General features: G+C 45.8%; 1 protein-coding gene across 1 annotated transcript in view; it reads left to right on the top strand.

Annotated features, from left to right (window-relative positions):
* Nucleotides 1-7060, top strand: part of ARHGAP21 (Rho GTPase activating protein 21) — a gene marked incomplete at both ends in the record, with an annotated part of 112830 nt that extends 105770 nt beyond the window's left edge. The window contains 4 exons of the mRNA XM_080338773.1: nt 19-60; nt 400-505; nt 2271-2302; nt 5330-7060. Of these exons, the coding sequence (XP_080194899.1) occupies nt 19-60; nt 400-505; nt 2271-2302; nt 5330-7060 (1911 nt within the window). The remainder of the gene's footprint in view (nt 1-18; nt 61-399; nt 506-2270; nt 2303-5329) is intronic.
* Nucleotides 7061-12704: the final 5644 nt, after the last annotated feature.

Here is a 12704-nt window from a genome sequence, read left to right as displayed (position 1 = left end):
TTTTATTTTAAATTGTAGCATGACTGGTTTTTCACAGAAGATGATGCTGAAGAACCTCTTGTAAGTATTGTGTCATAAATATTTGGGTTCTAATTATCTTAGTTTAGAATCTGTTTCTTCTGCCTCTAGAATGTCTATATATTTCTTATTGCATCACTGTATGGTTTGCTTCTTCTGAAGCACCTTTTTAGCTTTCGTGTCCTTGCAGTAATGAAATTTAACAAAAAAAAAAAAAAGTAAGCCATGCCTTTGTTTTAAAAGTATAAAGCAAAGTGGGAAAATAAGCACACGTGAGTAAAGCGTGTCCTCAGGTGAATAATGCCATTTTCTAAATGCTGTTGAATCATAATGAACTATTTTTGAAACGATGATGAAGAGATCTTTGTTTATTAACTATAGACAGCAGTTCAGGAGGAAAACACTGTAGAATCTCAGCCAGTGCCAAACATAGATCATTTACTCACCAACATTGGAAGAACGGGAGTATCTCCTGGAGACGTATCAGGTAACTTGCCCGGACAGTGTCAGTCCATAGGCTAGAATAACCTACTCTGTTAACTCACTGTAACTCTCTCTTTCTATTTTCTTTTACTAATAAACTGTTTTTCTCTTTTCCAAGATACCATTAACACTTCTTAAAGACTTGAATTGTTGATAATCATTCATGATATAATTTGGAAAACTTTGTCTACAGGAATATAATCATTAAAAGATGAGGCTTGCACATACTATTTTATTTATTCACAGTAACCCATGCAATCATCATCGTGAGGTGAAACAGATATGCTACTGTAAAGTGGTTTGTTGTGATGGCAGAAAGAGTGATCTTCAGTGTGTTGTAATATTGCTCCAAAATGTTAGGAATGCAAAAACAAAAACTGAGTTATGTTTTCTTGTCAGTGATGGACACCTTAATAAGTATGTTGCAGTATGTCTATACTAAAGCTGATTTTCTTCTGTTTATAAATGCCATCCCCTTGTGTCGCTAAGGACAAGCATTGCAGGCTCTTTTTTGGTGACTTTTTCCCCCCCCCTCCCTTCACTATACTATTGCACTAACCCAGCATGTTGTATCCCACAAATGTTATCCCTTCGTCTCTAGCTTTTGTTTCAGTTTTCAAAGGGTTGTTCAGCACGTACTGAAACAGTCACTTTATACTGATGTTGTAACAGGCGAAGTGGGAGGAGTCTATCACACGGTGATGTCACTAGTGGATTCTGTGATGTCACTGATGGACAGCTGGAACTGTAGGAAGAAGGAGGACTGTTGCCCACACTGTAGCTGCCTTGTCTGCAGAAACCCCCGTTTCTTGTAAATGGAAAAACAAAACAAGTTGATCTGTGCTGTAAATTTTCTTTTAAGAGTATTTTAAACAGATCAATGCTACTTTTTAAAAGTTTTTCTGCTGTTTCTTGTTATCTCTGAAGCAGACCCTGAGGAGAAATAGCATGGTATGGTCTACCAGTCTTTCTAGTCATAAAGCATTAGCCATGTGTCCAAAGGGGTGTGGCAGGGGGCTCAGCTCTTTCTTCCTAGGGAGAAAGTCCCTAAAGCTGGAACACATCCAAGTTCATGGGTTTTAGTCACTGTGCTAGCCCCTTCCTGCCCCCTTTATAAATGTATAATCTTGGGTTTTGCGAGACAGTAAAACTACGGTGTCCATTTTTCATTTCATAATTGCGCTTGTTGTAAAGAAGTACGAAACCAATAGCTGCTGAAATCTAGCTGATTTTAAAATTATACCTATATGTAGTTAGAGGTGGAGAGAGTGTAATTGGGGTTTTACACACAAAATATTACTTAATTCATGTAAAAACTCACAAAAATAATACGACTACATGATCCATGATTTGTACATAGGGCAGCCAACAGTACTAAGACATTGAATTTTGCTTTGTGTATATTGAATCTCAGGAGAGTACATGGTACGATCCTGAAAAGTTCTCAGCTGCTGTTTTGCAGGGGCTATATATTTAAAACATCGAATAAACATTAGTATTTCTGTTTTCTATTTAGAGGAACAGGGCTCCTTTGCCATTCCTATCATTGAGCTGGTTCTGCCTACAATTCACAGCATCCTTTCATGGCGGTGGCTTTCTGTGGTGCAGCTTGCATCTTTGTGAGCTCTGACTATTCACTCTGTTCTGGTTTTTATTTGCTTCACATTTTGTTCTGTGCTTGTCTTTTTCCATAAGTCCAGCATTGTCTGTGGCAACAGCGAAAAAGTTGCACAGAACTGAACAGAATTGTTGTTTGTTTTTTTCCACAGATTCAGCTACTAGTGACTCAGCAAAATCTAAGGTAAATCATTTTGTGAAATGATAAGCTGCCAAAATGTTAGATGTTTGCTTGCTTTATTCAATTGCTTATGTGCAGATGTACTATAGAGCTTATGTACAAGTTTTTGAATAAGGGGTAATACTGTTTTCTCATCAAATAGTTTTCAAGTGCCACATTGGAAAAGTATCACTTGTTTGCAGTTAGCTGCCTGTGCCAAAGCAGTCATCTGTACACATAAAGGGCTTTGTTTGAACTCTTGCAATTTTGAGTGCTTACCTCCTTTTTGCATCTCATTTAGTAGCAGTAAATGTGTATAGTGCATTCCCTGTCATTATGGTGTACTAACTCACAGACAGTATTGGTGTTTCCCTGTTTCACTGAGAAAAGCATTGCAGAATTTAACCTTTTCTTCCTCAGAGGGTGATAGCTCCTCCTCTTACAGGAAGCCAAAGGTTGTGGTTCGAGGTTCTTATGCAAAGTCTCCTTAGGAAGTACAGCTGTGCTTGGGAGGGGACAGCCTGGTAGAGGGGAGGAATAAGACTAGAACATGGGCAATAGTTCAGCCCTCAGTTTAACGACTGAGTTCTCATCTGACCCATGGACACAGCTCTCAGTCTCTTAGGCTGTTCAGTAGCTGCTGATGCTGGATGTCTGTAGCACTGGGTGTTGTGTCAGCGTGTCGCTGTCCTCAGTCAGCTGTGAGCGTGTGGAGCAGCGTTCTGCTGGCAGCCACTCCAGGTGTGTCACTAATGCCCCCTTTGAGCTGAGAACGAGACTCTTAGACGTGAGGAAGACATTTTTTACAATGAGGGTGGTGAAACACTGGCCCAGGTTGCCCAGAGAAGTTGTAGATGCCTCATCCCTGGAAATGTTCAAGGCTGGGCAGGCTGGGGCTCTGAGCAACATGATCTAGTTGAAGATGTCCCTGCTCATTGCAGGGGGGTTGGACTAGATGACCTTGGAAGGTCCCTTCCAACCCAAACTATTCTATAATTAATGCATCCTTCTGGTTCATTGTTGACATGTTAGCTCTGTGAGGATGCCTGGTGGCTCAGTCACCAAAAAAGCCCAACTCCAGGACACCACATGCCCCTGTCTGAGCCAGGGCACTGCACTGTTTGCAGGTTGCCTCTCACTGACCACCATCTGTGAGCGGTGCAGAGCAGCAGCATCGGTCAGGCCATGGTCATGGGCCCATGGGCGGCAGTGAGGATGTGCAGATCACCTGGGCCAGGAGCTGCTTCTGCTCAGCCAGCCCTGCTTACAGCCAGGCCTGGTCCAGGCAGAGCTCCAGCTGGCTGCATTGCTTGATATCCTTCCTGATGAGAAGAACATGTACTTGTTCCCAACCCATGGAAAAAGTGCAGAGCTCACCCATCCGTTATGGGCACAGTGACTAATGCAGGAGTAGGCTCTGCATCAAGAGCATGGGATGGTCCCTGTCATGTAGCAGGACCTTCTGGATACCCATTAATGCTTTTGTTACTGTTGGTTGAATAAAAGTTTCTCTCAACTCTTCCCTGTCCGTGGTCATGTAAACAAATAAGTGCACCTGCACCGAGACTGTCATGGTCAATGACCGTGGCTTGTCAAGTCACATAGCGGCAGTTTTCAACATTGCCAGCACCTCTTTAATTTCTAAGGAGATAGTGAATAGGAATGAAATTCACGCTAAGAAAATGTTGTTTGAGCAAAAATACTAAATGCACTATATCCGTTCAGAAGTTTGCTTCCTATTGTCAGTGCATGTATGCTACAGGAGTGGCCACCCTGTGGTAGAGTTCCCTGTCACGTCAGGCCTGTGATCCTGTGCTTACGGAGCAGAGAAGTACCTTGTTGGACAAGAGCTGAGCAGTTAGTTGATGACTAGTGTGCATTAGTTTTCCCTTTGTCTGTAAGCTTACCATCTTAACTAGAATCTGGAATCACTGGGTGTGCTTTTCAGTAATGATGTCCCAGTGTCTTTCTTAAAATTGTTGCCATGATGATGGCTCTTTCCCCCACTTTTCCTCTCCTTCTCTGTAGTGCTGCATAGTAACAAATGGTTGGGATTTCACAGACTTTTTGAGCATAGCTCATCACTGCTGGTCTGTCTTCCTTCCCTGGGGTCAGAGAGGCTAGATACCTGAACATGGACTTAGCCTCAGGTGGCTGGCACCTGAGCTGCTGTTGTTGAGCCCTAGACAGATGTCAAATCTCAGTCCCACTATGGCAAAGGCCTCCAGGCAGCTGCTGTTTTCAGTAGATGCCATTGCTGTGTTCATTGTTCGAATGTCTGTGGCGTGCAAACTGCACTGGTCAGCAGTCAAAGGCAAGGTGGTACCTGCCCCGAACCTCCTACTTGTTTTAAAGGTAGCAGTGGGGCAGTAAGTAGGAATGGTACCTGGCTTTGAAGTGGCCGGGTGGCAATGTTGTCAATGTAGTGAAAAGAGCTGTTAATTAATTTTATAAAATTGAGTAATTGAGCTTGTCCCTTTATTGTTTCTATGCAATTCCAAAGGCAGATTCCCCAAAAGTCAGGAAGAAATTTCTTTCTGTCAATTTTCTATACTTGTGCCTATAATAGGATTTTGTGTAGCTTGTATTTTATTTGAGCTAATGAGTTGATACAATTTTAAAAGTCAGCCTGAAAGGTGAAAGATCACCTCAAAAGTAGTTTGAGAAATTAGCCTTTTCACATAGGTAAGACCTTGACAGGAGGGATTGAATCCACACTCTTCGGACGTCATCCGTGAAGCAGGTTCTGTTGCAAACCGGTCTTGAAAAGGGTGTCTTGCTGTAATGGGGCTTGCTTCATTAATCAATCAAAAACTAAATAGATAGGTATACAAACTAGTGTTCGGTGAAGGGATTCAGACAACAAGTGGACTTCTCAGGATGAAAATTGCCTTACTGGGGAATGTCATGTAGACTACAGAAGAAGCATGGAAATATTTCCTGAATAAAGACAGATTGTTTGCTGTGAAGCTCAAGATGTTTGTCTCAGGCTAACTAATGTTTCCTTGTGATTTCTAATCATGCTCTCTCCCCCCTCTTTTATTTTAACAGGGTTCTTGGGGTTCTGGAAAGGATCAGTATAGCAAGGAACTGCTTGTGTCCTCCATTTTTGCAGCAGCTAGTCGCAAGCGGAAAAAAACAAAAGAGAAACCACAACCAAGCAGCTCAGAGGATGAGTTGGATAATGTGTTTTTCAAGAAGGAGCTTGCAGAACAATCTCGTGGTGACACAACAAAAGAGGACATAGCTAAAGGGGAATATGAAAGGGAGAGGGACATAGGGAGAAAACAGAGGATGTTTGTCCTGAAGGAAAAAGAGAACAGCAGTAAAAAAGATGGGAATGTTGTAAAGGATGAAAAGAAGTCATTAAAGAAAGAAAGTGTCCCGTCAGAGGAACCTTCACTGCCTTACCATGAAAAATGTACAAAATCACCGCATCTCAGCTGTCTGCAAACCACGCAGAAGAATAACCCAAAAACGCCTATTTCACAATCTTCCCAGGTTGAGGAGACAGTGTCTGACTCGGGCACTATTCTCAGCACTTCCTCCCAGGCTTCTCAGCACAGATACTCAGGCAAAAATGTAACCAGCCCTGAAATTAAACACAATGAGTTTTTAGCAGCTGATGTTAGTTCTATCACCTCAGACTATTCAACTACTTCATCTACTATATATCTAACTGGCTTAGACGCCAGCATGATGAGCCCTGAGGTGCAGTCGGTGACAGAAAGCAAAGGAGAAGATGCTGATGACGAAAGAAGCGAGTTGATCAGCGAAGGGCGTCCTATGGAGACGGACAGTGAAAGTGACTTCCCTGTGTTTGCCACCAGCGCTGCTGCGGAGAGGCTGGCCAAGGGGAAGGCTGCAGAAGTGGTGAAGACCAGTCGGAGGAACTCTGAAGAAAGCGAAGTAAGTTGTACTGAGGGAAGTTCAACACCAAAGTTAGAGAGTCGCAGACTTTTTAGCTCACACAAACTTATTGAATGTGATACGCTGTCTAGGAGAAAGTCTGCACGGCACAAAACGGACAGTGAGGGTTCAGGGGATGCAAAGAGCGAGAAGGACTTGCCTACTGTGACCAAAATGTTTGACATCATGAAAAAAGGAAGATCAACAAGCAGTTTAGCTACATCGGCCAGAAGTGAGGCTGATAAGCAAGAGCCTACCTGGAGACTTAAAATTACAGATAGGTTAAAGCTGCGACTCAAATCATCTGCAGATGACATGTTTGGAGTTGGGAATCAAAAAGCTAACTCTGCAGAGACTACAAAGAGAAAAAATATCAGGCGAAGGCATACGCTTGGAGGGCAGAGGGATTTTGCTGAAATAAGTGTCCTGAATGCTTGGAAAGCTCAAGAGCCAAGTCAAAGTAGAGAGAAAGAATCTGAGCTCTCAGCTGTGAACCGGTTGAAGCCAAAGTGTCCAGCGCAGGACCTCTCCATCTCAGACTGGCTTGCACGAGAACGTTTACGCACTAGCACAACTGACCTTAATACGGGTGAAACTGGAAAGCCCAGACTTGAGAACACTAGCTTAGCAGATGCATCAAAGGTGGATCTGCCTCCCTCTGCAGAGATGCAGGCAGACGAAGGCAGTTCTTCCAGCAGTTTGACTTTAATTAATCGAGCACCACCTTCGGGACCATTTCAGCCACCAGACCAGGTAAATGGTGAAAATTATCAGAATATGAACAAAAACAACTTCAGCCCAGCAGTTGATGCCCATCCTCATAAACTGTCTGGGACCCAAGTGGTTAGATCTCGATTCTATCAGTATCTTTGAAATGGGGAGGTATGTCCACTACAGCAATTCATTAACTTACTGTTACACTTCCCAGTAATGTGTGTATGTGTGTGTGTACATATATATATATTTTTTTTTCCTGTACTGTTGTTGTTATGCAGCCTTCATTTGGGCTGGTTTCATCAATATGCTCTGTGGAACGTCTTCACAGTGCATTACCACAGCCAGAAGAACACTAAAGTTAAAGTATATATATATATATTTTAAGAAGAAGTATATTTGATGGCTGCATACAAATGTTGAACAAAGCATCTGATGCAATGTGCTGTGTAGGGTATACATGGTTTTCTGACTGAGAGTTGGCCTGGCATTAGTATGCAGAAAAATTGTTCTTTTGGTTTAGTCACTAACAAGTGCCTCATCATAAATTCATTTGGTTTGTTAGGGTGCCATATTGTTAAATTAGAGAAACTTAATACAAACAAATGAATACGTTTTACTGTTAACGAGTTTCATTACATTTTACAAATGTTAACACAGGTGGCTACAGAGCTTCCATTCCTTAGGCATTCCAGTAAATATTGGAGTTTTATATTTCCAATTTTAATACAGATTTTGAGTTTTATGTGACTTGAATTTTTAACCTTTCTGTAAAATAAGTAACTTAAATGTACATATTACATGTGTATCTTTTCTTCAGATACCAGATTTGATATAAATGTTGTAACATAGGCTTGTAGATAGTGGATACTGGATGGAACTGGTTTCTTTAATTGAGAATATAATTCTGCATGAAGACCTAATGAATCCGAACCTGTATCATGCCTGTGTGCATACCCACTTAAACACTGGAAATAAAATTGTTTTGGTGACTCTGTGTGTGATAGGAATTCATTGCAAGGACCAGTTCTAAGATGTCACATTTAGGAGCTGCAGGTGGAGCTGCCCCCAGGGCCGCAGAGCGGGCGCTGGCTCCTGGGTGACGGCCGCTTCTCCTTGGGGTCTTGTTTGGGGAGAAGACCGTGGCAGTTCACAGATGAGAGGGGGTTGGTTGGTTAAACATCTTCATCTTGATATATAATCTGATTCCAAGGTATGTAGCAAGTTGGTTTGTTTAATAGGCTGGTTTTGTCGCACTGCAGAAAACACATCCGCAAACATCTGCAAGTTGTAAAGAGTGAACACCAGTATCTGCCAGTCCAAACAATACTGTAGTGTGAGCCTTGGACTTTTTATAGTTTTAGCTTCGAAGATGAGTTTGTACCCTAAAACCCCTCTGAGTGTGAACTCTACCAGTCATATTTTCTTCTTCTGTTTTCCTCCACACCTACTCAAAAACGAAGCAACTGTTCATCACTCTGGGTGTTGCCATGTCCTGTGTTGTCACGTGCTTGGCAGAGGGTTACACCTGTATTGGCAATAAATAAGGAGTGAACATCGTAAGCACGGAACAGAGCGCTCTTAGGTGTGTGTCCTGTTCTGAGGAGGAGGAGGGATGACAGTAACCGGGCTGTGCAGGCTGGTGTGGTTGCAAGCACTTTTCCTCTCTTTCGGAAGTGACTGTAACAGTCCCATGCTTTGATATACAGTTGGTTTGATCCTTGTGAGAAATTGTTGTGAAAATTGGCTGTGAAGAAATTGGCATTGAAGAAAAGCTGAGATCTGTGAAAGTACCAGTTCACATAAAAATGAATCATGTTCTTATGGTCTCCTTGCGAATTAAAATGTGTTTTCCCCCCAGAGCAACCCGGGAGCAGCAGCAGCAGCGTTCTGTGCGCAGTGCGGGGGAGAATGGGTGCGTTCTGGGAAACACTGATTTATGATGATTTTTGTTTCAGTCCTAATAGTAAAGTGTGTTTGAACAACGGATTTCAAAATACAGCGTTGTGATGCGTCTGTAATGCTATCAAGCAGCAAACACCCATCATCTTTTACTGAAGGCATGTTTAATCCCATCATTGGCCTCAGAAGCTTGTTAGAGTGTGTTTGAGCATCCACAGTACATCGCGGGGGTCTCCTCAGTGAAGCGCCACACATACGGAGGTATGTAAGGGCTCGTGGGGGTCGGCATCTTCTTCTGATTTGACAGGCACTTTGGTGGATCAGGTTAATTTTCATTTTGTTGTGTTTATAGATAATGATTTTGTCTCCTGAGTCTGCATGTATGACTGCCAACTCTTATGCTTAAGAACCTAAAACTTTAATTGTATTGACTGGAATAAAGCACAAGGTTTTTTGACAAATCAGGAGCTCAAACAAACATAAGAATTGTATTGGCTGACAGTGCTTCAGGTACAAATTTGAGACCGTAGCAGCTTCCAGCTTCCCCTGCTGCCCCGGCTGTGTGGAAGCTGCAGAGGAGCTGCAGCAGGAGCTCAGACACAAGTCCGGGGTTATCCCGGCCTCCCCTCGGCACAGGCACGAGGTGCTGGAGGAGACACCCCGGCGGGCAGGAGCTCCGCTTGGCCTGACGGGGAGACGGGGGAGTGATCTGTCAGCTGCACCGGGGCGGGGGGCAATGGCTGAGCTCCACCTGAGGGAAACAGCATGATGATGGTGTTTCTGAGGCTGGGAGAGAACTGATGCTTGTTCTGCTCTTTGAAGACTGCCAAGATTTGGGGGCACTCAAGTTCTGACCAGTGTGCAGATGACATGTTTTTAGGAGCCATTGCTATGCCCTCTTCTTAACAGCAGCTATTTCTGACAATAACCTATGGTACTTTTTAGTTATTTTTGTCTCCCTCCCCGCTCTCGCTGCAGAAGAGCAGTGTGACAGTCTGATGGACGCAGCAGGGGAGATGTGTGCGGTAACCTGCCCTGTAGTGCCACTATTTCCTCTGGAACGTGGCTGCAGCAGCGGGGCAGCTCCACAGGGCTGCAGAGAGCTGGGCTGGGCACAGACCCCGGGCTCGCTGTCCTGCCCGAGCCGGCTGCTCAGGCTGGGGCTGCTGGCGTTTTGAATAGCTCCCAGCTTGGAGGCTCCTCAGCCTTGCTGGGCAACGTGTGCCAGTGTTTGATCACACTTACAGGGGCTGCTGCTTTTGTCTTCAAGTAGAATTTATCAACATTTCCATTTGTGCCCATCCTTTGTTTTTATACTCATCATCTGAAGGATTCAGACTGGCTTGGAAAGCGCTTCTGGTCTGAGGACAGCTTGGAGCTGTGTAGCTCCAAGATGTTAGAAACAGGTGTAAGCTGAGTTCTGATGGGGAAATAATGACAGGATGACTTGTGGCAGTAGTGTTTGGATTTTTCAAATGGTTCCAAACAGCAGTTCCTGTTTCAGTGGGTGTCAGTGGTTTAATTTCCAACTTCCAGCTTTTGAAGACTCTCTAAAGGGCTTGTTACAGTCCCCAGTAGAGTCCCTCACAGCGCTGATCATGTGGAATTAAGACTTGGCCACAGCCTAGACAGTTTCCTGACTTTTGTTCTGCCGCAGAGCTGAAGGCAAATCCTTCGCTGAGCTGCACATCAGGGTCTGTGCCTGTCTGCAGCAATCCCAGGAGAACCTCTCCCCACCTTGTCTGGGCAGGAGGAGAGTGTGTGAAGTGTGGCCCCATCTGCTATGAAAAGCTCTGTTCTTGTTTTCAAAGCCAGGTCAGTACACCATCCTCATTTAGACAGTGATGAAGTAAGTAATTGTGTAGCCTGTGGAAAGAAGAGTGTAGGCCAGTAATGAGGCTGGGAGGGGGAATGACTTGAAGCAGAGCTGCCATTGCGGAAGGGATGCGTGTACCTGTGGCTCACAGTCACCAGGCTGCAAAAATGTGCCTTAATTGCATATTATCCAACCTATGAGTTTTTACGCATGCAGGAAGAGCTGCCTCTTGGTGGGGATCAGATGGATTGTGGCCCTGTGCATTTCTAGGCAGAAATGTTCTGCACATCTCTGTTTTTTTTCCCCCGTGCTGTGCATCCTGTTCTGCCTGGTGTGCGCAGCGCAGGGGCTGGGTGCTGTGTCACTGCGTTACTGCTGCAGCCACCGCAGGCAGCTGGCACACGGGCACGGTCCCGGCTCTGATGTGAAGTATGGGGCTGGCTCAGACCACAACAGGGGGCAGGAAGGTCCTGCTCACTGTCCAACTCCTTCCACCTTAAAAGGGAGCGGTGAGCACATTCCGATTTTTCACAGGAGTCAGGTCCCATCGCACCTGAACCCACAGAAAAGGCTTGTGCTACAAACACAACTGCTACCAGGGCTGGTACCCTGGGGACATGGTACCACAGGAACATGGTGCCCTGCTGGGTTATTTTTGCTGAAGAGCTTTAGTTGCTTTTGAACTCCCCCCCCATTGCAGTGGTCGCTGCACAGTGACTCATCCCCAGCTCAGGCTGCAGTCGGCTCCACCCAAACTGCCTCTTCAGAACTGGTTTGCAGTGTGAAAGTTGGCTTTTTAATTGCTAGCCTGTTGATTACCTTAATGCTCAAGGGAAAGTAATTAAGGGATTACTTTCATGCTCAAGACACGTTCATTTTTCTAAATAGTCCTCTAAATAGTGTTCAAAAGCATTCGTGGTGCTGAGCTGCAGCCTGTGCGCAGCCCTTCCCTGCCCGCGTTCCTGAAAACGCAACAGCTTCACTGCTGTGGGAGCAGGATCGGGAGGGAACAAACACAGCCCGGTCCCGGCAGCGGTGCCTGCGCCAGGGGCTGCGCTGTCTGAGCCCGCGCCTGGCTTCCTGGGGGTGCTGCACCCCAGCGCCGAGGGTGAGACACGGAGGTGCACAAAGCCTGGCGGGTGCTGGAGGACGTGCACATCGCAGCGTCGCCGAGACCACAGGTGGGTGTTGTTTTCACTCCTGATGGCAATTTTCATGTTCACCACCACAAGCAATAATTACCTGTCGAGTACAGCACTGCCTTACGCCTACTGCATGCCCAGTGACTGTGCAGGGACTCTGGGTTATTTATACCGCACTGACAGCGTCTGAATTCAGATACAGAGAAGGTGCTGCTGTTGCCCCTCGTGGATGGGGCCATGAGAAGCAGCACCTGGAGCGGTGCCGGGGCTGCTGCCTGCGGGGCAGGGCTGGGGGCTGCGGCTGGGGACCCTGCCTGGCCGTGCGATGGCTCGTGGGCACTGCTCTCATGGAGTCACAGAGGGTCAGATTTTGGCAGGTTACTGTGCCTCAGTGTCAGAACCCTGGGGGGGGTGTCAGAGCAACAGCCCAACAACCAAACCTGGTGTGTCCATCGCTCAGCTTGAGCTTCTGTTCTGGCTGTGTGCTGTACAGAACAGCAGTCTGCCGGTGCGCTCTGCATTTGCTCTGTTGTGTGGGGGACATGCAATAGCCCTACCTGCTAACAAGATACAGCAGCGGAACATGCTTGCTCCTTTCCAAGCAAGTGAGTTACGTACTCAACACTGGAGTGGAAAGCACCCTTGGGGGAGTGCAGCACGACAGCAGTTTTGGGGAGGTTCCTCTCACCTGAATCAGCTGCTCCCAGACGAGGCTTCAGAGCTGCCACTTTTCTGTACCAGCTGGAAGGGAACTGGCCTCACTCGTTCTGTGTGAGTGCTCCGCACTGTGCCTTAGGCTTCGCTTTGGCTGGGCAGCCGCCTGGCTTGTCCTGAGCCCGGGGCTGAAGCTCTGATGTTCTGCACGTGCCCGCGGCCCTTCCAGCCATGGCAGCGGAGGGGACGGTGCTGGAGCTCCAGAACTGGACTGTGCCATGTTCAAGAG

Source organism: Nesoenas mayeri (genome assembly GCF_963082525.1).
Source record: "Nesoenas mayeri genome assembly, chromosome: 2".
Lineage (NCBI taxonomy): Eukaryota > Metazoa > Chordata > Aves > Columbiformes > Columbidae > Nesoenas > Nesoenas mayeri.
This window is presented reverse-complemented; position numbering and strand designations above follow the sequence as displayed.